This window comes from Sebastes fasciatus, chromosome 16 (genome assembly GCF_043250625.1).
Source record: "Sebastes fasciatus isolate fSebFas1 chromosome 16, fSebFas1.pri, whole genome shotgun sequence".
Lineage (NCBI taxonomy): Eukaryota > Metazoa > Chordata > Actinopteri > Perciformes > Sebastidae > Sebastes > Sebastes fasciatus.
This window is the reverse complement of record NC_133810.1, coordinates 19,648,596-19,673,540: the sequence shown is the minus strand read 5'-3', so window position 1 is coordinate 19,673,540 and position 24,945 is coordinate 19,648,596. Positions and strand designations below refer to the sequence as shown.

The 24,945-nt window shown below is 38.7% G+C and overlaps 1 protein-coding gene across 10 annotated transcripts in view; it reads right to left on the bottom strand.

Moving 5' to 3' along the window:
- Nucleotides 1–24,945, bottom strand: part of LOC141752633 (neurexin-2-like) — a 204,337-nt gene that overhangs the window by 14,039 nt on the left and 165,353 nt on the right. For all 10 annotated transcript variants that reach the window (XM_074610689.1, XM_074610691.1, XM_074610695.1 and 7 more), the window contains 2 exons: nucleotides 16,364–16,545; nucleotides 5,203–5,374 (listed from right to left, as the gene is read on the bottom strand). In XM_074610689.1, the coding sequence (XP_074466790.1) occupies nucleotides 5,203–5,374; nucleotides 16,364–16,545 (354 nt within the window). The remainder of the gene's footprint in view (nucleotides 1–5,202; nucleotides 5,375–16,363; nucleotides 16,546–24,945) is intronic.

Genomic DNA, 24,945 nt, shown 5'->3' with positions numbered 1-24,945 from the left:
GCATAATCTTAAGTAAATACCAATTACAGTCAAATGTAAAATTATTTTATGTACTGTATAAAAAAAGAGGTTAATTCAGGTTAACATAAGAAAACATTAAGAAAATCAACCACTTCAACAAAGACAATCGGGAAAACAGTTAAACAGTTGCATTTAGACAGTGATACAATTACAGCAGAAACATTATTAGCCTTTAAATTTGACTGGAGTCATTATAGAGGGCCAAAGTCTCACCCCACTTCTCTTACACAATGTATTTTTAAGATGATTTACTGCAGCTCCCATGAAATATTGACAGCATGTCTCAAAAACTCATGGGAGCTGTATTTGTTGAATCCTAAAAAAATTTCTTCATACAAGATTTCCAGACATTATTAACAAATCCAGTAGTGGATACATATTTTACTCTACGCCAGTACCTCATTTCAGCTTTTTGGAAAGATCTATGAATTGTTTTTTAATGCAAAACCACATTGTATAATCAGGGCTGATATGACAGAAGCTGCTCTCAAGTGGGACAGGACTTCAGCTCTCTATTGAACACATGCAAACACAGAAGAGTAGTTAATCGAATGGAAACTAAAACAGGAAATATACTGTTTGATACAAACTTTATCAGTATGAATTGCGCATTTAATATTACTACCATAAATACTTTTCATTCAGTCTTGTACTGATCTAGCAAAGAGGGTCTGTCAATCATCAGCCACAACGTTCTGACTTTACCAGTAAATTGTTGTTGACATTATTTATAAATTATTACGTGTGTCGGGTGCCTTGTTCCATGTAGAGTTTATCAGGAACAGGTTATCTGAAAACTTGTTTAACCCACATATTATGAATGAAAATGTAAATGATTAGGTAAAAATTAATAAAGAAATAAATAACAGTTTAAATTCAACCATGTTGTAGGACAATGAATGGATAAAAAGGATTAGGATTACAGCGCAACATGGAAAAGCAGGCCCAGTACATGACTGTGCATGACAATTAAAGTGAAGCTTACGTAGACTATGTTTGTTCTGTAAGCTTTAATATACAGCAGGTTTTAAAATAAGTGAAGCATTCATTGATTCTTTGGAGAGCTACAGGCGGTGCCCTTATGTTTTTGCCTCACACAAATGTTAGGAGATGTTGTATATTACATGTTTTATGTCCATTTAAAGCCATTTTGTTTCCTTATACTCTTAATTATCACCTGTACGATGTACAGTCACTTAGCGTCTCTCAAAGGGGGCGTTCAGAGAACATCGGGGGGCGCTGGAAGCAATATTTTTGAAAGCGGGGCGTTGGGGCACACACAGACACACACACAAACGCCCAATAACATATTGGGCGTTTGTGTGTGTGTCTGTTTTTAATGCCAGTTTAGACCCACATTCGAATGCATTTTTTCACAATTTTATCATTAGACTTGCTTTTACCATCATCATCATCTGAAGCTTTTTTCGATGAGGCATTCCCTGCTCAAGACAAGGCTTTTTTTCTGAATCGCTTGTGCGCAGCTTTTTCACGAGGGACACACTGGATAGAGCGACACACTGGATAGAGCGACACACTGGATAGAGCGACCGACCGTTTGGATAGAGCAGCCGACCGTCTGGATAGAGAGAGCAACCGTCTGGATAGAGAGAGAAACCGACCGTCTGGATAGAGCGACCGACCGTCTGGATAGAGAGAGCAACTGACTGGATAGAGCGACAGACCGTCTGGATAGAGCGACCGACCGTCTGGATAGAGAGAGCAACCGACTAGATAGAGCGACCGACCGTCTGAATAGAGAGAGCAACCGGCTGGATAGAGCGACAGACTGTCTGGATAGAGAGAGCAACCGACTGGATAGAGCGACCGACCGTCTGGATAGAGCGACTGATCGACTGGATCAAGCAAGCGACTGACTGGATCGAGCGAGCAACTGACTGGATCGAGCGAGCAACTGACTGGATCGAGCGGACAACAGACTAGATCAAGCGAGTGACTGACTGGATCGAGTGACCGACTGGACAGAGTGAGCGACTGACTGGACAGAGCGAGTGTCTGACTGGACAGAGCGAGCGACCGACTGGACGGAGCGAGCGACTGACTGGATAGAGCGACCGACCGACCGGACAAATCAAGCATCCGACTGGATCTAGCAAATGAACAACTGGGGCCTCATGTATAAATGGTGCGCACGTACTAAAATGTTGCGTACGCTGTGTTTCACACTCACGCCGGGATGTATAAAAATCAACGTGACGTGAGAATGTGCGGACCGTGCCGCAAACTCTAGACTAGTCGTGAAAATGTGCGGGCCGTCCTCCAAACTCTGTCATTTGGCAGTGTCAATCTACAAAGTACTGAAACTCGCTAAATGTGTAAAAATCATTTTTCCACTCAACTTACTGAGCTTTATTCATGTGGGATCAAAAAAAAAATCCACATATTTCTTAACTAGTTTGCGCATAATGTTTAACATCAGAGAGGCACAACAAAAACACATTTAAACTAATTTCCCAGCGATGACATGCCTTAACCACTGTGCCAAAACCAACATCGCGTGCTGCACAATGTGGCAAACCAGCGTGGTGAGCCTGTGCTCCAGGAGCTACAGATGGATGAACCGGACCCTGGCCCATCTAACAATGAGCCAAATGCAGCAGCTATACGGCGCCGTTTAGATGCGATACACAGAATGTAAAGCAACGAGGTAAGTTGAGACAAACATTTGTTTTTCAACAAGGTCTTTTACTGTATGACTTATCCCACCAAGAACGTCATTCATTCTTTTTAATTCGTTGCATATATATAGATATAGATATAGATATATCTATGTATATCCTTCATTGTATTGACAATCTCTCTCTGTGACTCAAGCACAGCGTATAGTATATATTTAGTGAGGACGCGGCCAGACCGGCGCCCCTCAGCAGTCGAGGCACGGGGCGCAGCTGACCGCGCGCCTTCGGAAGCCTTCGGAAGCCTTCGGAAGCCTTCGGGAGCGCACAGTCAGCTGCTGTGGAGACGCGTTGCGTTTGTTACTGGTTCCTGATGAAAGACCATCAAATTAAATATGTTTTCTAGCTTCCACCTCAGTAACAAACACTTCAATTTCACTCTGTGAAATTCTTCTTTTTTGTTCCTTTTCCAGCGTGATTTGCCGTTGTTATTTGGACAATAGGTGACAGCATGGCGCGTGTTTATAGTCATTTGCATAGTTATTAATGGGAGGAGACAAGGCGGACCAAGTGGCACGTGCAGCTGCGCTCAATTTCACGTCAATTGGGATGTATAAAGGAAAGGTGCGCAGGAACAGGCGTGCGCACGGTTTTGTACATGTGAAAATTTCTGTGCGTACGTACTTTTCCAATTTTGTGAGTACGCCATCTTCCAGTGTGAAAGCTGCGCAGTCTTTTATACATGAGGCCCCTGGATCTTTTGTTATTTGGCATTCAATGTCATGCTTTTTTAATGATATAACACAGAATAATAATCAACATTAATATTCAGGGGAGACAATTAGCCTACATTTTAATTGATGGGGGGCAGTAAGGGACCTGGATAATAGAAAGGGGGTTGCTGGCCCTAAAAAGGTTGAGAACCACTGCTTTACAACAAAAGTACCTGTGTTTATGATTGCTGCTATGCACTTTAGTAATTTACCATTAGAATTTTAAAAAAAAACACTGATTACTGAGTGGGAGCTTGACATAGAGTGCATACACTACAAGCATGGCCATCACCATTACACAGTTTTTGATTTATGTACAACTGTGGCATGTGTGTGTGTGCTTTGAGCACCAGCTGGAGGCAGAGAGGGGAGTTGGTTTCCTCCCGCTATGCCAGCTGGTGCACCTGTTCTAAATAAGGTTAATTGGTTGATTGGTTCAGAGCAGGTTAAAGCACAGCCGGTCGTGATCACATTATGTATGTGGGTTTTTTGGTCTATGTGCATTACTACATTAGGTATGAGTGTACAAAGGTAGGTGAGCTTTAAACCTTTTTGGATCATGAAAATCTGTGTGCAAATTGGATCTTCTCCTTGTGTGCTTGTACAATATAGTCTTGATTTTGTTTGTTTGCCTTTGTGCCTATGCAGATCTAGTCAATATTTAATATGCAATGCCACAAGCCATGTGACTGAATTCTTTTAAACGCTATAAGCCAGAATATAATGTATCAATATAACTTCCAAATATGGAACTGATGATTTCATATGTTGTTTAGGACATGATGACACCTGAAATATATGTACCACTCTTATCCTCAGGCAGGGTAATTCATTACTATGTATATATTTATGTCTATGCACAGTATTTTATGTGATAGCATCTGACAGTTACCTGGACACCAAACATAACAACACTGAAATATAAAACACATATATGACTTGTTCATTATAGAGCTGAGCCCTGAAAGAATACAGTATAAATTGAGCCAATCTGTTTATGTAAAACAGACTTCATGGAAAGGTCACCTTGTTAGTGTTCACCAGAGGACAGATGAATGCAAATTTAAGCACGTTCACTACAAAATTGTTAATGTCAACAAGAATTTATCAGCTAGATTTATAGTAACATATTCACCCTGGTTAGTTAACACTGTCTCTTTAGACCAGAGGTTGGTAGATAAACAACAAATACATCTTATTTTAGACTTACAGTATATAGTACTTGAACCACATAAGTATTACATATTTTGGAAACGTTTAGAAATGCAGCTTGGGCCACATATGCATTTCCCAAACAAACTCATGACAAGCCAATTTTAGAGGGAAGATTCTGTTTTAATTTACTGTAAATTAAGATATTTTTCTCATCTGCTACATCTTTCCCCATCTGTCTGCCAAACTGGCTGCAAAAAGGACAAGCGGCTGATGGAGATTCTTTCATTGCTAGATATACTTAGCAAGACAGCTTGAGGCAAATTTATTAAGTTCAGATTATTATATTGTTTATGCAATATGGCATGTCCAGTTGTATGTGTGTGGCAACTTAACAGATAGCTTATAGAGTGATAAAATAACTAGACAGGAAAACTGAATTAAAATGGGCCACTGGGTAAATTGCCAATCAGTTTTTTTGCAAACAGTACATTTCACAAGTGCTCATTCAAGGATTTATGTTTGATAGGCAGACATGCAATCCTCTCTCACTTATCCAGATGCTCCATGCCATCTCTCTATGCATCATATAACCACATAGTCTGTCCCATCAGTCTTACCTGGGGGATAACGCTCAATGACCGGATGGTTGTCCACCTGGAGAGTGGCATTACCACCGCTGCGTGTGAAGCGCACTACATGGTACTTGCCGTCATTTACCATGACAGCAGGCTCATCGATGGTGATGTCATCTGTCCCCACGTTGAAGATGACACCGATTTTTCCTTGATCCTGCAGGTTGAAAACAAAGAATGTGAAACAAATAGTTCACTACATATTCACTCAAAATATGCAGACTATATAGAGTTTCCGTCTACTTCAGGGTTGTCGAGCCAGAGACCTTGTTTTAGCGGTGAAAAAGCGTATCTTTTGTGACATGGACAGTATGTTTCGTTCTTTCTTTAGGGTTCAGCATCGTTCCCCCTCAGCAGTCAGCTCAGGTTTCCTGATGTGGATGACTCTTGACAGAATCCTTCTGCTTCTCTTTTGGTTGACCAACTCCCTGTCAGCCTCTCCCTGCTCCTGCCAACCTTCCTCAAAGATCAAAGATGCTTCTCAAGCCAGCCTTTGGGTGGCACTAATAAGAAACATTGGAAACCAAACTGTGTGGGGTGTCTGTGCCTGTCTGGCCTTTGCACATTCGCTGCCTTGCAGTCTCTCTAAATACAACACAAGGTCAAAGTGCTAATGTGTGGTGACATTGTGAGAAACAGCACACGAATCTGAAGGAGCACAACATTGCACTTTAACTCTGCTGACTATCTGCAAACTGTTGGACTGCAATTACCTTTATAACTATGATGAAAATACAAATAACATAAAGTAGAAGACTCAATCATTACAGTATGACACAGCCTGAAGGTAAAGGTACACTAAAAGTAAAGGTCGACAAACCAAATTACACTGTAATTCATTGGTACTCATTTAACAGGCAGTTAAGTGGCTATTGTACAGTACATGTCATGCACAATAGCATGTTGTGCACATAGTTAAAACCTCATTAACATTACACAACATTAATAAAAAGCGACTTTCAGGCTTCCCTCATATCATTCAGCTGTGCGGTATCAAGGGCCAAGAGTTCTATCCAAACAATCTCTCCTCCCGCAGCTGGTTGCACTACGGTATATCACACCTCCAACCAAAGAGAGGAGAGGAAGTAAACAGTGAAATTGGCTGGTATAGTGTTTTATTGAAATGAAATCCTGCTGGCCCTCGGTGTACACAATATTTACTAGCCTTATAGACATAAATATCTCCCACAGTGGGTCTTGCATCACATTTGGACTCCCTGGCTTCCACAGCGTGTTTCTCGACATAATATTACACACATATCAATATAAGTTTAGTTTAGTTTATTTGAGAGAAGGGACAGTGCAAATTAATAAATACACATGGTAAAAAAAGAATGAATGAACGAATGAATGAATTAACCAAAAGGCAATTTTTTCATCTGTAGTCCTTGGCCAAGGTGTTACACAAAAGGCTTCCTAAAATACATCAGAGCAAAACAAAAAAACAGGGCATGCTGTTTTAAAGATTGGAAAAGGGCACACAGTTGTTAAAAGCAGTAGCAACATATATAAATATAGAACAACATAGAAAACAAGCAGGACATATAAATTTAGATAGCAGCAGCAAAAAGAGAGTTTAGTGCTGACATGTATTAATCATCCATTGTTTTAATTGGTTACTGAAAGATCTATCTATCCATCATCTATCCAGCCATCTATCTATCTATCTATCTATCTATCTATCTATCTATCTATCTATCTATCTATCTATCTATCTATCTATCTATCTATCTATCTATCTATCTATCTATCTATCTATCTATCTATGTGATGTGAGTTGGAATTATATTCCACTCTACTGAGCCTCTGACAGACCAGGTTGACTGGCTAAAGGCACTTTTCCGGAACTGATAATAGTGCAATCTCCCCTCCGGGGCAGCAGTAGCTTGGACTTGGACTGGGGAACTGTGGGGTCGCTGGTTCAAGTGCTTGTATAGACCAAGTATGGAGTGTGGACTGGTAGCTGGAGAGGTGCCAGTTTGCCCTTGAGCAAGGCACCGACCCCCTAAAACGACTCCCTGGGCGCTGTATAGTAGCTGCCCACTACTCCTAATATAGGATGGGTTAAATGCAGTAGCTAAATTGGACAATAAAATTGGATTTACATTTACATTATAGATGTTGATAGAGGCTACAAGTGGTGGTGGAGTTAAGTCATGGATGTTGGCATATCTTATTAGGTCATCCCAACTTAAAATCTGGTATTTTTTTTTTAACTTGGCAGGGATGGAAGTGCTTTGATTTTTTTATCTAGAGTTTGTATAGTGATTCCAGTGGTTTCACCATACTAAGGTCGGCCGGTGACCAGCCGGTGACCAGCTTGTTCAGATGAGTGAAAATCACAGAATGTAAAAACAGCCTCTGGAGACATGTGATTTCTAATGAATCGGAAATTTGCAAGGTTGAACTGGACCCTTTTACAGGTTTTTTAAACATGTGAGTCAATTAACATCCCGAGATATTTGATTTCACTCACAACCTGTAATTGTTCACCTGCTACAATTATCTGAGGGTCACTAGTAGGACTATTAGTTTAACTAATTGTTCCCTTTCTCTCATATACTTTTAATATTGCATTACTGACTGACAGACCAGAAATTCAAATATGTAGACAGAAATACTTCTTTTCTTTCCTTGATGGTGGCTGCTATTGTGGGATGTAAAACCTGTCTCAGAGCTTTGCTCTCACCCCCTAATCATATGTAAAATCCTTCTAGAAACCTTTTGAATTTAAAATAATTATTCATGCTGACACAGTTGGTGTTAAGAACAGAAGTGTGAAGTGTCCTCAGAGACCTTGAAGGTCCCATTAGTAATATAAATTTAAGCCTGAGAAATTAACTTATTTCATATAAAGGAGCTTTAGCTCCAAACAGAGCCTTCACAATGAAGGTCAGCAACAAGTCGATGGCTCTTTAGATTGTCTCTCTGAATTCTGTAATCACTTGAAAGTTGTCATGAACCCAGGAGGAGGCAAAGTGCGACTACTTTATGGCACATGAACTGCAGCTGGATAATCAAATTCACACCAGTCAAAAAGAAGATGAAACCCCTTCATGGCAAATATCTACCCGCTCACAGTTTCTCGCTATGAAACTGTGAGTTAATTAAAGTCAGTGTTACTGGAGGTTAGTGGGAATCAGCAGGGTGGCACATTTTATTATAGAAATGTATCTTGAGAAACCATAATATTATCACCTTTTTTATATACATATAATTCACTCCTTATAGAATGCTACAGGAATGAATCCTAAAACCCAGAAATGAGTTAGCATTTTAGCACTTCCGGTTCCCTCGTCTGGAAGTCAATGTTTTTTTTTAATGGGTTTGCCTGATGCCTGAAATAAGGTCTGTTGTTAACACAAGTTTAAGAAATTTTAACGTTTTGTTCTACAATGTAAAATACGTCAATAAATATCCCACTTGTGAATTTTAAAGCCTTAATGTGTCTTAAATAAGGCGGTTGCTAAATGAGGCTACTAAATGCCATCATGCCGACTCGTCCGCCTTGTTGTGTATACCCATGTGACCGTGGTGTAGTTCACTTACAGCCTAACGTTCAAAAATCATAAAAGTGGTGTTCATTTGTAAAGATTATCTTGCTGAACATAACATGTAAGTATCATAAACATTTGTTTGCCACAGAGCTTATTTTCTGCAGTAATCCAAAATACAATGGAAAAATCCCATTGGCTTTTTGTCGAGGGAACCCAGGGCGATGCTACCTTCCTGGTTGGCCAACAAAAATACGTCCTCCCTTGAGCACTCTATATTGTCTGTATGAAATCTCTCTTACGTCCCTTGCTTACTTATATTCTGCACACCTATGGTTTAATCACTCTTACCAAGAAGCAAACCAATGAGTACTCATTAGGAAACTACAGGGCTGTGCGGCCTCAGGTCAAATTCAGCCCATGTCCTCTGGACAACAATTAAAGTCTCCAGGGTCAGAACGCTCGTCAACAAAAGAGTTGCTTCTATTCTGCTTACTCAGTCTTACAGCGTGATTACAAAACAGCCCCAAAGCACCTTTTGACAGCTGGCAAAGCAACACCGCTGCAGCCCAGCTTTAGTAAACAAAATCTTGGCCTTTCCAGGTCACCTTTTTTTCTTAATGCCCATGTGTTTGGGTATAAAGCTAGTCAGGTACATTTTCATGAAAAGCCACGCAGTCTCCCATCTAGTTGTTCTGACATCGGCTCTGATGGAGAAAGCATTTCCTCAGAGTATTCCCTGTTCGAAGCTCAGAGCTTTCAGTGTGGAATCTCGACTCTCATCTCAGCTACAGCCTCTAATTCATATCGGAGAACTGATTATTATGTGGATTCATTATTATAAGGATTAAATTGTGATGAAAAAGAAAAAGCACTATGGCATTGACAATTCTTCTATATGATGCGACGCCGCTGCCTCCTGATGCATTTTTAAACAGAGCATAGAGTGGATAGATCATGATTCTTTTAAGAAGACAAGCATATCGGTCTGTCTCAGTTTGTTACCAGCCAACTGTCTTTCTCTGCATTATATACTCGACTCTTTACTTTACTGGAGCATCCTCCTCAGAAGCAGGTGCATGTATAGTGTTTTCAGAGACTTCTTATTGTTCCCGTTTCCATATGATAAAATGCCTCTTCATCATACTCAGCATAGCATATAACATAAAAGGCACATAGTATATAAAAACAATTGTGCTTTTTCAAACCTGAGTGGGAAACAAGCGTCTTTTCCTTTCTTTTTAAAGCAGATTACTGGATGGAAATGACAGATCGTTATAAATAATTAAAAAAAAACTTCAAACTGCTCCATGCACTTTAATGCGAGCTGTTTTCTAATTCCTTTGAACCCTTAACGCATTTCCCAAATGATCAAAGGCACCTATTTTCTCTGAAATGAGTTCCATCGGAAAATATCTAGTTATGACTGTAAAATGTGTTTCAGCTGTGCATGGGAAAAACACAGATTGTAATCACAAAATGAATATTCCCTTATAATATTTAGTAACCACAGCACGCAGTCTTGTACCTGACTTATCTATCATAAATTTGAAACGAGGAATCCAAATGTGTGTGAGGCACATACAGAAGGCAGGTTGAGCTTTGCCTCTGAAAGTATCCTCCTGTAATATACACATTCATCCATTCTTAGTAGTACAAGGCAGTGTATTTATTGAGAAAGACTTTCCTTTTCAAAAAAATGCATTAAAAAAATCAACAAAATCACTGAGGTCCTCCCAAACCTCATCAGTTTAACTTCATCATCCCTTCTCCTGCAGTTTGAAGCTCTGCTGTGTAACATTGCTTCTTCTAATTGTCATCATTTTGCACAATTAATCCTCTGTTTTTGTTTTAGCTTTTAGTCACTCATTATAAACATGTGAAAGTAGCATTAGCTTCTCTAATGGACTCTGCTGAATATGGTTTGTTTCTTTTGTGCAGAATAATTGGTCTTTGAAGCTCGTTTATGTACCGACCACAAAGTTACAGTTTCAATTAGCCATGTGACCATTTTAATGCAGCATTATATGGTGTTTTAACAAAGCTTTATAAGCTCTGACAATCAGATGCTGCGTTTGCAGCTGTAAAAACCTAATCTTTTCTAAAATGGTTTATCTAGTGGTGGACTAATGTGACGTTTCTATCCTGATTGCTCTAATTGTCATATATGTCAATCAAGAGCATTTCAAACACAGTGAAAGTGCTCTGTTCATTACAAGACACCCCACATTTATTATGATTTTAAAAGGTAGTTGATCAACAACCCTTCCAAAATACAACATTAAGACACCCAGACTTTGAAGAACACCATAGAAAAAGCTATGCTGTGATTTGGTATCAACAACCTTTGACATTTAGAGATTTCTGCAAGAAACTGCAATTGGATGGTGAGCACATCTGTTCTGGGAACTGCTTAGAAACCCCCTTATTGTCAATCTAGCTCGGAAAGCCATCCTTTGGGAGAAAAATACCAAAATATGGAGGGACAATCATTTACATTTGGGCTCTATTTGTATGTTTCTGTACACCTGTTGTTACTTCCAATAAATTATGTAAAATAAATAAATAAATAAATACGGGCGCCCCCAGTAGCACCCCATGTACAAAAGCCGAGTCCTTACTGCAGCGGCCATGCTGCATGTCGTCACCTCTCTCTTACCCTTTCCTGTCTATCTATAACTGTATAATAAGGGAAAAAAAGCCCCAAAAATAATCTTAAAAAAATTAAATAAATGACTATAAATATACATAAATAAATGACAACTTGGTCTCTGCAAAACAAGGTGCGATTTTATTAAGCTTAGTTAGAGACTCCAAAAAAGACAACCTCAACACCCTCTGAACTCTTTTTAATTCCCCTCCGCTGAGCAGTAATAAAGTGTCAAACTAAGCAATCTGTCAGGGTGCAAGGACTTGGCAGATGCTGAAAAAAAAAAATCTTTTCAGCTGGCTTTGCACGCAGGCAGCAGTTTTTGCATTTACTAACAACAGTCCAAGGCTGGCGAGGTCAGTTTCACACTTTTAAAACTGGAAATACAATTTAAATGAGACAGTTTGAACCACATCCAAGGGAGGATATTTGTACCATACATGTCTAGTAACTGATAAGTGCAGCAGCCAGACTCTCAAACCAGGCACAAATACAAACATTTGTTGTTACATACTACACAATATGTTTCAGCTTCCATTTTTGGACATTAGTGTCCATATTATACTACCTTAGCTTCCCTCTTTTGAGGGCCACAGTTAAAACATTAACTTGAAATAGTAAACGCAATGAACTGAATATTAGTTAATATCAAAATATGTACTAGATTGGACTGGAAGACACTACAAATGATGAGTGTGATGTCACCTTTGATTCATTATTATTATTATATATGATTTGCATATTTTAATATATATATATATATATACTGTATACTGACAAAGTTAATGCGATAATAACACACTAACGCAAATTTGTTTTAACACCACTAATTATTTTAACACATTAACGCAATTGATCTTTCTGAAGTCGCCAAGGAGTTTTTTTGGCGAGGAAAAACTGTCATGGCCATTATCAAAGGGGTCCCTTGACCTCTGGCCTCAAGATATGTGAATGAAAATGGGTTCTATGGTTACCCACAAGTCTCCCCTTTACAGACATGCCCACTTTATGATAATCATATGCAGTTTGGGGCAAGTCATAGTCAAGTCAGCACACTGACACACTGACAGCTGTTGTTGCCTGTTGGGCTTGAGTTTGCCATGTCATGATTTGAGTATATTTTTTATGCTAAATGCAGTACCTGTGAGGGTTTCTGGAAAATATTTGTCACTGTTATGTGTTGTTAATAGATTTCCAATATAAATATACAGACGTGGACAAAATTGTTGGTACCCTTCCGTTAAAGAAAGAAAAACTGAAATAACTTGAAACTGACAAAAGTAATAATAAATAAAAATGTATTGAAAATTAACTAATGAAAATCAGACATTGCTTTTGAATTGTGGTTCAACAGAATCATTTTAAAAAACAAACTAATGAAACTGGCCTGGACAAAAATGATGGTACCCTTAACTTAATATTTTGTTGCACAACCTTTTGAGGCAATCACTGCAATCAAGCGATTTCTGTAACTCTCAATGAGACTTCTGCACCTGTCGACAGGTATTTTGGCCCACTCCTCGTGAGCAAACTGCTCCAGCTGTCTCAGGTTTGAAGGGTGCCTTCTCCGAATGCATGTTTCAGCTCCTTCCACAGATGTTCAATAGGATTTAGATCAGGGCTCATAGAATAGTCCAATGTTTTGTTCTTAGCCATTCTTGGGTGTTTTTAGCTGTGTTTTGGGTCCTGTTGGAGGACCCATGACCTGCGACTGAGACCAAGCTTTCTGACACTGGGCAGCACATTTCGCTCCAGAATGCCTTGATAGTCTTGAGATTTCATTGTACCCTGCACGGACTCAAGACACCCAATGCCAGATGCAGCAAAGCAGCCCCAGAACATAACCGAGCCTCCTCCATGTTTCACATTAGGTACAGTGTTCTTTTCTTTGTATGCTTCATTTTTGCGTCTGTGAACATAGAGCTGATGTGACTGGCCAAAAAGCTCCAGTTTTGTCTCATCTGTCCAAAGGACATTCTCCCAGAAGCTTTGTGGCTTGTCAATATGCATTTGGGAAATTCCAGTCTCGTTTTTTTATGATTTGGTGTCCTCCTCCACCTTGACCTTGGAGTTCACCGCTAATCTCTTTGGAAGTTGTTCTGGGCTCTTTGGTTACCATTCGTATTATCCGTTTCTTCAATTTGTCATCAATTTTCCTCTTGCGGCCACGTCCAGGGAGGTTGGCTACAGTCCCGTGTACCTTAAACTTCTGAATAATATGTGCAACTGTAGTCACAGAAACATCACGCTGCTTGGAGATGGTCTTATAGCCTTTACCTTTAACATGCTTGTCTATAATTTTCTTTCTAATCTCCTGAGACAACTCTCTCCTTAGCTTTCTGTGGTCCATGTTCAGTGTGGTATACACCATGATACCAAACAGCACAGTGACTGCTTTTCACCCTTTAAATAGGCAGACTGACTGATTACAAGTTTGAAGATATCTGTGATACTAATTACAGGACACACCTTAGTTTAATATGTCCCTATGGTCAAATTATTTTCAATCTTTTCTAGGGGGACCATCATTTTTGTCCAGGCCAGTTTCATTAGTTTGTTTTTTAAAATCATTCTGTTGAACCACAATTCAAAAGCAATGTCTGATTTTCATTAGTTAATTTTCAGTACATTTTTATTTATTATTACTTTTGTCAGTTTCAAGTTATTTCAGTGACCATTGTGGGTTTTTCTTTCTTTAACGGAAGGGTACCAACAATTTTGTCCACGTGTGTATACATACATTTGCATAAAGCAAGCATATTTGTCCACTCCCGTGTTGATAAGAGTATTAAATACTTGACAAATCTCCCTTTAAGGTACATTTTGAACGGATAACATTTTGTGATTAATCGTGATTAACTATGGACAATCGTGATTAATCGTGATTAAATATTTTAATCGATATACAGTACATTGCTCAAAATAGTTGGAGGTACTCCTTTTTCTGCATTAAGATGTTTTGAAATAGATGAACATTTCAGTGCAGTTTAGAAATAATTTATGAATATTATATGCAGATAATGCTCTGCTGTTGAGGACAAGATCTGTGTTTTTATGAAGCTTTGTTCAGGTGGTTACAACAAAGTGTCTAATAAAGGTCTAACTCCAGTTGCGATTTTTATCCTGTGCTTTGACAACAGGTGTGTTTTAATTATTACACCACACGCAGACGTTTGACAGATCTCCCCTCTGGTCTTCATCATAGCACATCTGTCCTGTGGCTACATGCTAAAAAGGCTGATTTCCCTCTAGAAAAGACACAGTTGCTGACAGCTGCTGAGGAGTCACTCGGTTCCACCAACAGCCTCACGTGTTTTATCACCAGAAAACATCTCTTAGTCTACTGACTTGTGATCTATTGTATCTCGTTGTGGTAATAATTTATTTGTTCCTATTTTGGACTCAGATGCCATTAATCAGTGAATCATACAAGCTGTGATCAATGCCGTGCCAAGTTAGAATAATGGCACATTCAAGTTAAAAATGTAAGACATAGACCATAAGAGGTTTATTTATATTACTCTCTTCTTTCATTTAATCAAGATTGTAGCATCAGTACTCTACCACAAAGCCTTTTTGTGCCTTCATCAACATATCTAGGGTGAAATTATGGTAATTCCCTAATTTTGGAGAAAAAACTTTCTACAAAACTTGCGGTCTTTCCTTCCCCTTTTCATTTACAACATTTACATGATTACTCCTGAAAACGCTTCTATGACATTCTATTTTCAGTTCCACTAGCCCAAATAGCTACAGAGCCAAATAAATATCAACTGAAGAAATGTATTTTTCAATGTTAGTCACCAGCTGCTTACTTCCAAACACTGGAAAATATTGCTCATTAAATTTGCTCAGGCATTATGTAGACAATGGTAGAAAATTATCCGAACGTTTGTTATCTTGTGTTTGCAGACAGAGTGGACTAGTTTCCACTGTTCCAGTTAGCTGCCCACTTCAAATCGTCCTGATTTTCATGAGATCTAAGGATTTTGTGTTTGTTTTTTATGACACAATCATAAATATGATGCATCTTTGGGTCTACATTCACAGAGTAATACATTAAATAGCACAAGAGAAATAACCACAAGTGCTATTTTGGGTCATTTGTGCCTTGTTGTACAGGTAATGATGTTTACTCTCAAATACTTAAAGGTACAGTGTGTAGGATTTAGCAACAACTAGGAGTGTGGTTGCAGATTGCAACCAACTGAATACCCCTTCGCTCACTCCTCGCTTTCCAAGACTGCGGTAATGTGAGCTGCTCAGAACAAAACCGTGGTAACGCCGTTCATCTCGCTCAGAGGCCATCCTTACCATAATAATAGTACTTTAGGAGCAACGGAAGTCAGACAACGGCTGGCGGTACCACGGTTACCGCAGTTTCACAAGCATGTCAGAGAACTATGGTGGCCTTCAGGTAATTTAAAAAACGCAAACGGCTCTCTTTAGAGCCAGTGTTTGGTCTGTCTGTCCTGGACTACTGTAGAAACATGGCGGAGCAACATGGCGGAGTCCGTGAAGAGGACCCGCTCCCTATGTAGTTTCAGGTGATTATACACTAAAGAAAACATATTTATGAATAATATATTCCATTTCTGCTAATAGATCCTCCGAAATGTTACATACTGTTCCTTTAAAGCATGATTTTGAGTTTGTGGATGCATGATGCGGTTATTATGCACAATTGTCTTGTTGATAAATCTGAAAGAAACTAAAATATATGGCAAGACATACAGTATCTCTCTACATTATCATTCCTACATTTATTGTCTCCAAATTTGGGAAATGTAAGTAGTTTCCTGATTTCTGGATTTGGAAACCAGAAAAGGAAAGTGCTCAAAAATTCATAGGATTGCCTTAAATCATATACAGTATGAATAACATATTTGATTTTTAATCTCCTTTTTATCTGTTATTTTTATCCATCACACTGCTGTGACCAATCTTCCAGTTTTTTGTGACATTTATGCTTAAAGCCCCAAACTCTGCTTCCTGTACTTACTATGTGCAGCTGAAGATAGTCTCCGAGCCCATGGGTGCTCTCCACTCGCACCAAGATGGCGTCCTTCTGCTGAGTGCTGAAGCCCACGGCTAACCGGTCGGCCCGGGTGCTCGGTCGCTCGTTGGGGGCCCAGGTGAATGTGATGAGAGCCCCCCCTTTCCCAAAGATGTACGTGGTCCCAGCTGGTAAAAGAGACAGAAAGAAAAAGAAAGAGTTATTTGCTATATATTGTTATTTTTAGATTTTTAAAGTATCATCCCCAGTATGAAGATTTAGATTCCTCCTCTTACCACAGCCAGTCTAACCCTCCTCCCCACCCCTCCGCACAGAAACTCATTCATTTTTCAAAATAGCGCAGTAGGCAAACAGAAACCAGGAAGGAAGGAGGAAAGATTTATTAAAGACATCTGCTTTACTCTTAAATCACAGATAAGTAGCCTAATTTACAAAGTATGATGAAGCTTTGCATTCACAGACGTAAACAAATGACAACAGTTTTATCATGATTTTGAACAGGAATTCACATTATCCATCATAAAACGCACAGATACTTTCTTGTCAGGTCAATGAGCACATAATGTATTATAACTATTTCCTAGCATGAAACATGTATCATTTACTGTAGTTATCATTCGCCTGGTCTCTTTATCTGACTTACTTTATCTCTTCATCAAACAGTAATTACAGCACTTATCAAGCTATGTTGTAGATGCTCTTTATATTTTATGAGGGCACCCACACTTGTTTACATGTTTTGACCCTGTACCTTCGCTGCTGCTGATACATACAGATGCATCATCCATGCAACATCCAGATACATGGAATACACAATTAGCTAGCTTTTACTATCAAATTCACTTTAATATAAAATGTGAAGTGACAGTTTTGATTTAAAGCATTGATTTAAACCAGATTCAAATGTATCCACCTGCTCATACAGTGTCTAGCAGGTGGATGGTAAAGCAATAGTGTCTGCTTAAACAGATAATAACAGATATAACAGACGATACACTGTATATTGTGAAAATGTTGAGGATAACACATAAAGTAAAATGATTATTTCCATTGTGGTCCTCTTTCCAGAAAGACAAATATAGCAATTAGGGCTTACCAAAGTTATTGCGATAATAATGTATTAACACAAATTTGTTTTAACGCCACTAGTTTCTTTAACGAATTAATGTAACTTGGGATTTTTAGGTTGTAACTGGCTTTTTGGAATCCATTGGTACCAGCCATGTCATACTAGCTTGTCGCGAAGGAGGTTAAATAATGCTTCAAACTTTGGCGAGGAAAAACTGACATGGCCATTTTCAGAGGGTTCTCTTGACCTCTGACCTCAAGATATGTGAATGAAAACGGGTTCTACGGGTACCCACGAGTCTCCCCTTTACAGACATGCCCACTTTATGATAATCACATGCAGTTTGGAGCAAGTCATAGTCAAGTCAGCACACTGACACACTGACAGCTGTTGTTGTTGGGCTTGAGTTTGCCATATTATGATTTCAGTATTTTTTTTATTCTAAATGCAGTACCTGTGAGGGTTTCTGGACAATATTTGTCATTGTTTTGTGTTGTTAATTGATTTCCAATAATAAATATATACATAAATTTGCATAAAGCAAGCATATTTGTCCACTCCCATGTTGATAAGAGTATTAAATACTTGCCAAATGTGTGATTAATTTGCGATTAATCGCGATTAAGTATTTTAAACGATTGACAGCCCTAACAGCAATACAAGTTACAGATGACTAAGGTATCCTGTACTATCACATGAGCTACATTACATACATGCCTACACACATTCCAAAGTCTACATCCTCTGAGCACACATAGGCCTACCTACAAGCATTACGTGCATACACACATACTAATAGACATATGTACATACGTACACCCACATACATTTCTACAGTAAGTCATTCTCTCATTTTGGTCAGATAATCATTTCCCACATGCATGTTTAAACCTATTTGATCTCTACTGGAAGTCTATTCCTCTCTGCCGCTGTCACAGAAAGGTATTTTGTCCAGAACACGTCTTACATCTACATGACACAATGTCTGTGGCCCTGCCTCTAAATGAAATATCCATGAGAGTCCCTAACTAGCATAAATTGTTAATTCTTAAAATACCTTGGGCCATTACCTTGGAAGATCTTATGTGCAAGTCTCAATTTCAGCTGCGTACCCTATTTTCTACCGTCAACCATTTCCTTGATTTGGGAAGGGCTAACGTGAGACATGGGGCAAAGTTCCAGTACCACCACTGGTTTATTTTGAGCTGTATGAAGATTAGTTTTAATCCCCATGGGGGTGCTATTGTACCTGAGGTTACTAAGGCTAACATTTTCAGAGTTTCCTTTTGCAAAAATTGGGCCTCACACGCATGGAATTTGATTTTTTGGTTCACCTTGGTAATAAATCTTATTACTCCCATAATCTCTCCACTCAGGGATCTGTCCAACTCACAGCCCAAGTATTCAACACTTGTTTTGGCAGCAATCTGAGTGTCTCCCACTGTGATACTGAGCTCCGAGTACCTAGTCAACCTTATTTTTTAACTAAATAATATAGATTATGTTTTTCAAAGGTGCAAAGACAATTTATTTTCAATCAGTTTGTCAACTCATCACTTAACTGGTTCTCAACAATGTCTTTGTCCTTGTGGGAAACCAATAAAGCGGAGTCGTCTGCATAAAGAAAAATACTACATTTACAAACAGAGTCATGTCATTAACGTATAACAGAAAGAGCAAAGGACCTGAAGCACTTCCCTGTCGCATCCCTGTAGTTGATTACTCTGGCCTTAGATAAAGTGCTGTCAATATCAACTCTTTGACATCTATCAGGCAGATATGACGGAATCCACTCAAATCATGCTATTAAAACACAAAGCTTTTAATTTAGTAGGCACAATCTGATGGTCAACAGTGGCTTTCTGGAGGTCTAAAAGTACTATGCCACAGAATTTGCTCATTCCTTATGCAATCAAATAGAAATCATGAACATGTATTTGTTGAGTGGGACTCTCTAAAACCAGATTGCATTTTATACAAGTCAGTTTTGCAAATGTAGCTGTTAATTTGCTCATGTAATATTTTCTCCAAGACTTTTGATATGACTCCCAAAATGGAAACTGGTCGATAATTGTCCTCTTCCAACCTGCTCCCTTTCTTATATAAAGGAATGACCCTGGCATGTTTCAAATCTTTTGGGACTCAATGGAGAGTTTAACGAGACTCGGTCAGAACCGAGTATATGGCTGGACCGTGTATGGTCAGTCCGTGAATTTGTGGCTAAATTGTTATACAAATAGTCAGTCAGTTAAATCCAGCAGTACATGTCCACCAGGTCCGGCGAGGACACTAAGGGACGCACTGCTCTAGTCAACTGGCCATTCAAGCGGTGATGTATAACCTATTGTGGAATGCAACTGATTGGTCCCTGGTTCTCTGCTTGCCGTTGCAAACAGGACACAACATGGCAGTCTTTATTCTATCTAAACAATCCACCAAAATCTACTTCTGAAAACATCTCGCCTTGTTTGACAGCTTGGTCCAAGTTTCGTGAGCTGGACATGTCATACTGGACGGGCTCATTTGCATAAAGGACTGTTTCCCGCCTTTTCATTTTGAAAGAGTAATAGCCAATGAGGAAACTCCAACACTCAGCAGACCTATCGTATAACTTCATCACTCAGTCAGTCACTCAATGACAGACTTTTATGTTTGTAGGGCTGGCCTTCTGGGACCTCTGCGGTCCAGCCCAAAACATGAGTGAGATATGGTGCAATATGTTCAACAGCATCTTTCAGAAATCTGGCAGGCATTTTATCTAGTCTATAGTTGCTTAAAATATTTCAATAGCTTTAACATCTTATCCTGTGGAACCATAGACAGGCCAAATGAGTCCGCCACCGCACCAAGTTGCGAATAGTTTCTAAAACATTGATTTTTTTTATCATACATTTCTAGATTGCCTGGCAGTTTATCTACTAGTGGTTTGGCTACAGATGTGAAAAAATATTAAACTTCTCTGCAACCTTGGGTCAATCAGAGGAAAGCTCACCATTAATATTGAGACAGATATTATTTGCCTTAGTCTTGAGCTTTTTGCTGTTCCCTATTTCTTACAGACACTGCCAAAGTTTCTTTGGGTTACTTTTGTATGCAGTTATTTTATGACAGAAAAATGCCCTTTTATTCTCTCTGGTCATCTTTTGCACCATATTTCTCAGTTTCTTGTGATTATTCAAGTAAACCTGATCTTTAGACTTCCTATAAACTTAAAAGCCTTTGTTTCTTTTGTTAAAGTATTACTATTCATACATGGTTAGGATCTCTGTTTTCCTCTTGTTTTAATAAAAGCAACCAAGTCCATGAGCTTTAAGAACAAACATTTGAAGTGCTTCTATGTTTTATCAACATCAGTACATATCACTGAAGACCAGTCTAATGACTTTATGTGCTCAATAAATTAATATCGACTGTAGTTCTTGACTAATCTAATTTTGATTGTATTGTGGTCCTTGAATGAGGCTTTTTTCTTGTACAATAAATCAATGAGTGGTCGCTCAAGGTACAATTAACAACAACACTCTGGGAAATCATAGAGTGATCAGACACCAAGATGAGATTGATAACAGTTTGACTTAATTTGAGCGTGCTCTTGAGTCAAGTTGTTGCAAGTCCAGAGCATGACAAAAACGTTTTAAAGTTCAGATTAAGATCAGATTCCGGTCTCCTTGAGATGAATGAGGCATGTTGTCATTAATCCTTCATTTACAAGTCTTGCTGGAATTGCTGAGATCCCTGAGAAAATCCATGCAGGCTTGTGCTAAAATCCATTTGCTGATGAACAGCTTGTAAATCAGACACCTTTTCATGATGTGATATGACTTCTTCCTAACCTCTCAGTCACCTCAGATTGTTCATTAAATATAAATTAGCAAAATTCTTTCATTTGTGTGAGAGCAGCAAAATGAGCGCTATAACCCATTTTATACAGTTAATGTAAGTTTAAGTTGAATCAAGTTAGCTTTCTCAGTGTCAATGTTCTTTTCGAGTAGTTCGGACTGCAGGTGTAATAGACTGCAAATAGGGAGACAAACTGCCGTCCTCTGATGAAAACATTATGCCCCGATAGATGCGTACAGAAGAAACCACAATTACCTTTAATAGTACACCACAAATACCTGTTATTCTGGGTTTGTGTTAACACCTGAAACCTAAATGTTGTTTTTACAACTGATCTTTTTCAAAATCTCTAAAGTGAAGCACAGAAAAACACTTGAGATAAAATTGTAGCCTCATTTTCAACCGTGTACGAAGACTTGAGTACTCTTCTCCTCAGTATAATGGGCACTCACCACACAGCTTTCTTATTGACAGGGTCTAACTGCTGGCTGGATGCTTTCTTAACATTGAACACTTGAAGAAAGACTTGAAAACATCTTGTACTGACTTTGACTTTAATTAAAAGGGCAGCTTTTGTTTTGAACCCAATCATTTCTTACTGAGGTCATCTTAATTCATGTCTGGGATGTGCAGTCAAATGTGAGTTTGTGACATTAGTTACATCAAGGAGTCTCAATGAGTGGTTTTATTGGTTTCTTCATTTCAGTGATTGTTATCTTGTCTCTTAGTCTGCCCTCATTTCTGCTCAATGAAATCACTTTTCTTTCTGTTTGAGAGACCTCTTTGCTTTTTCCGCAGAAGTGTAAAGGATTTTTGGACACATCATGCATGTACAATCTAATAAATTCTAATTAAACAGCCTTGCATCAAATACTACTACTTTTGCTGATAATGTATGTTGTAGCTCCAAAATAGCACTACACCACAACAATCTCAACAGATATCAAACATTAAGCTTCACACAGGCTATAATACTGCATTTAATTATAACATACAACCCTTCATGATTTCTACCTCTGTGTGTTCTGGTGAAACTATATAAAAAAAAGCTGGCAAGCCATGATGTGGTCAATCACCTTATTCTGAGACCCAATTTCACATCAGGTCTCATTTCAAATTTCACTGTGCAATATAGCCTTGAACACCAATTTAAATAGGATACGCAGGACACTCAAACCCTGTGAACTATTGTACCCAATTTTGGATGCCTGAAATCCAGTCTTGATAGATCATTACACACGTTACATTCTGCAATGTAGTGAGTAAAAATGTCACTATTAGAAAAACGGGATCATTTTGACCGTGACTAAGCTATTGACAAGCAGCTTACAAAAAAGCACACATGAATTTATAACGTGAGACATTGTTAAATGTGGAAAACCAATTCACATGTGAATATATCAGACATGTCAGATATGTCAGATGCATGTGAAAAAATCCAATATGATTTCACATGTGATAATGTTTTTTAACATCATATGGGATGTATGGTAGAGATGGGAAAGATTCCCATATTAACAACTTGCGAACGTTCATGTCAACAAGACGGTTGTATGATTACAGGGTTAGTCGTGTGAGGATTAAAGACTCACTTATTTAAACTGGCCTTTGAGTCTAGTGTTTGTAATTTGTGTGTTTTCAACATGTTTTATTGATCATTTTCATTGTTTTACAGTTTTATTTTATTAAAATATTAAAGTTATTATTTTTTTTTTTTTTTTTTAAATTTTATTTACATATTCATTTTCACATACATTTTTATTGTTGTAAAGCACTTTGTGAATTGTGCTCTATGAAAGGTACTATACTTAATAAACATATTATTACATTAAAATACTCTGCATTGACGATATATAATAACCATAACCATTACATCTGGGTTTAATTACAGTGACATTCTTCGGCTGATGTGGGGCGTCCATACTTAAAAATCGGAATTTCCAAGTTGGAATTACGACTTGGAAGTTGGCGTGAACTCTATTTACAAGTCAGAAATTCGTAATTACGGTAACTCTGATATGACAGCCTGGTCACATGAAAAGACGTGTGAATGACTTGATAATACGCAAGGCAAAAGCATGTAAGAAGAATGCCGTTCTTGCTTTTGCCGTCTTATTTGTGCATCCGTGTGAATATGCTATGCTCAGATCTAGTGATGTAGAATAAAAAGTGTGAAAGACTGCTTATTACGAGTCGGAGGGGAGGGGAGGTGGAGGTGGAGGTGAAGGTGGAGGTGGAGGTGGAGGTGGAGGTGGATGGATCCAACAAACACAGCACTTTAAACCAGGAGACCGGTGTTCGAGACCAGTGTTTTGTTTTGTAAGTTAGTGACGTTTGTGATGTGTTTTCCGTATTTATGTTATGCTGTTTCCGTTAGTATTTTACTTAGTTTACGTGCTTATTTTTAGGCCAACTGTGATGTTTTTCCTAAACCTAACTATGTGATTTTGTTGCCTAAACCTAAGTGACTGGTTTTGTTGATTGTTCATCGCGTGTAATATTCACGCCTCTGAGAGGCAAAACGTGATATTGACACTCTATCCTCTAGTGGATAGGCGAGTCCATTACACTCTTTGGAGTGATAACAGGTTGGATATAACAAACGCAGCATAAATTTACATATAGGCTACATGTGGTTTTGGTTTGTACATGATAAACCATGAATTGCATGTATTCTTTGGGAACTTAGAAAATTATTTCTTTTTCAGTGTAAAGACAAGGGTTTTCCCTTATCAAGGAAACACCTCACTAATGAACATGGGAACTGTAGTGTTTTGTGCAGTGCTGTGGGAACATGCGCAGACAAAGAGGAAGTCAGAGGGCGAATAAGAGTTAACACGCACCCTTGTTATGTGCACCATGAAATATGGAACACTAATGCACCTGCAGGAGGCATCTGTCTAAAGACAGCAGTAACTCCTGCATTAGTCATGACGCTAAAGCATTTCATTACACCTTTCTGCCTCCCTCTTGTGTCTCCTGCTATCTCTTCCCGTCTCTCTGTGGTAGGCCTGCATTAAATAAAGCAGGCAGTAAATCAGTCTTGTTAAGACTGTACTATAAACATCATACTTCTCTCCCTTGAAGCAGCTCTCCTCACTCTCTCTCTCTCTCTGTCGACCATCTCACGGGAGCGCTCTCTGCTTGTCTCTCATGGCCATACAATGCATCTGCTCGAATAATAGGGCTCCCTTGGACATTCTCAACGGCGATGTGTGCTGTATATCACATCATCATTAATTAGGAACCTTGATAATGAATTTTACTGTACACAGGCATGGTTATACTCTTGGTGCCGTCCATACTATTCATGACTATTATATAGGTGGTGCGATAGCATATTCACAGTAAAAATTTAATTGTAAGCATATTAAAGCCCTTTTGTTGCTTTAATACATTGCAAAGGTCAAAATAATAATAGGTCACATAATAGGTTCATCTGCTTTTCACAGGCATTGAGATGATGTAAATGCAGCTCAGAGATTTCTATCAAAAAACTATGTCACGTCTTAATAGATCTCTAACAAATGTTACAGTATGGATTCTTTGTTTGTGCCAAGATGCATGCTACCCACTCAAACATCCTGTCCTTTCCATTTGTGCTGTCAGCCAGCTGAATACGCAAGAGACGAGGCAACATGCTCATAGGACTTGCAAA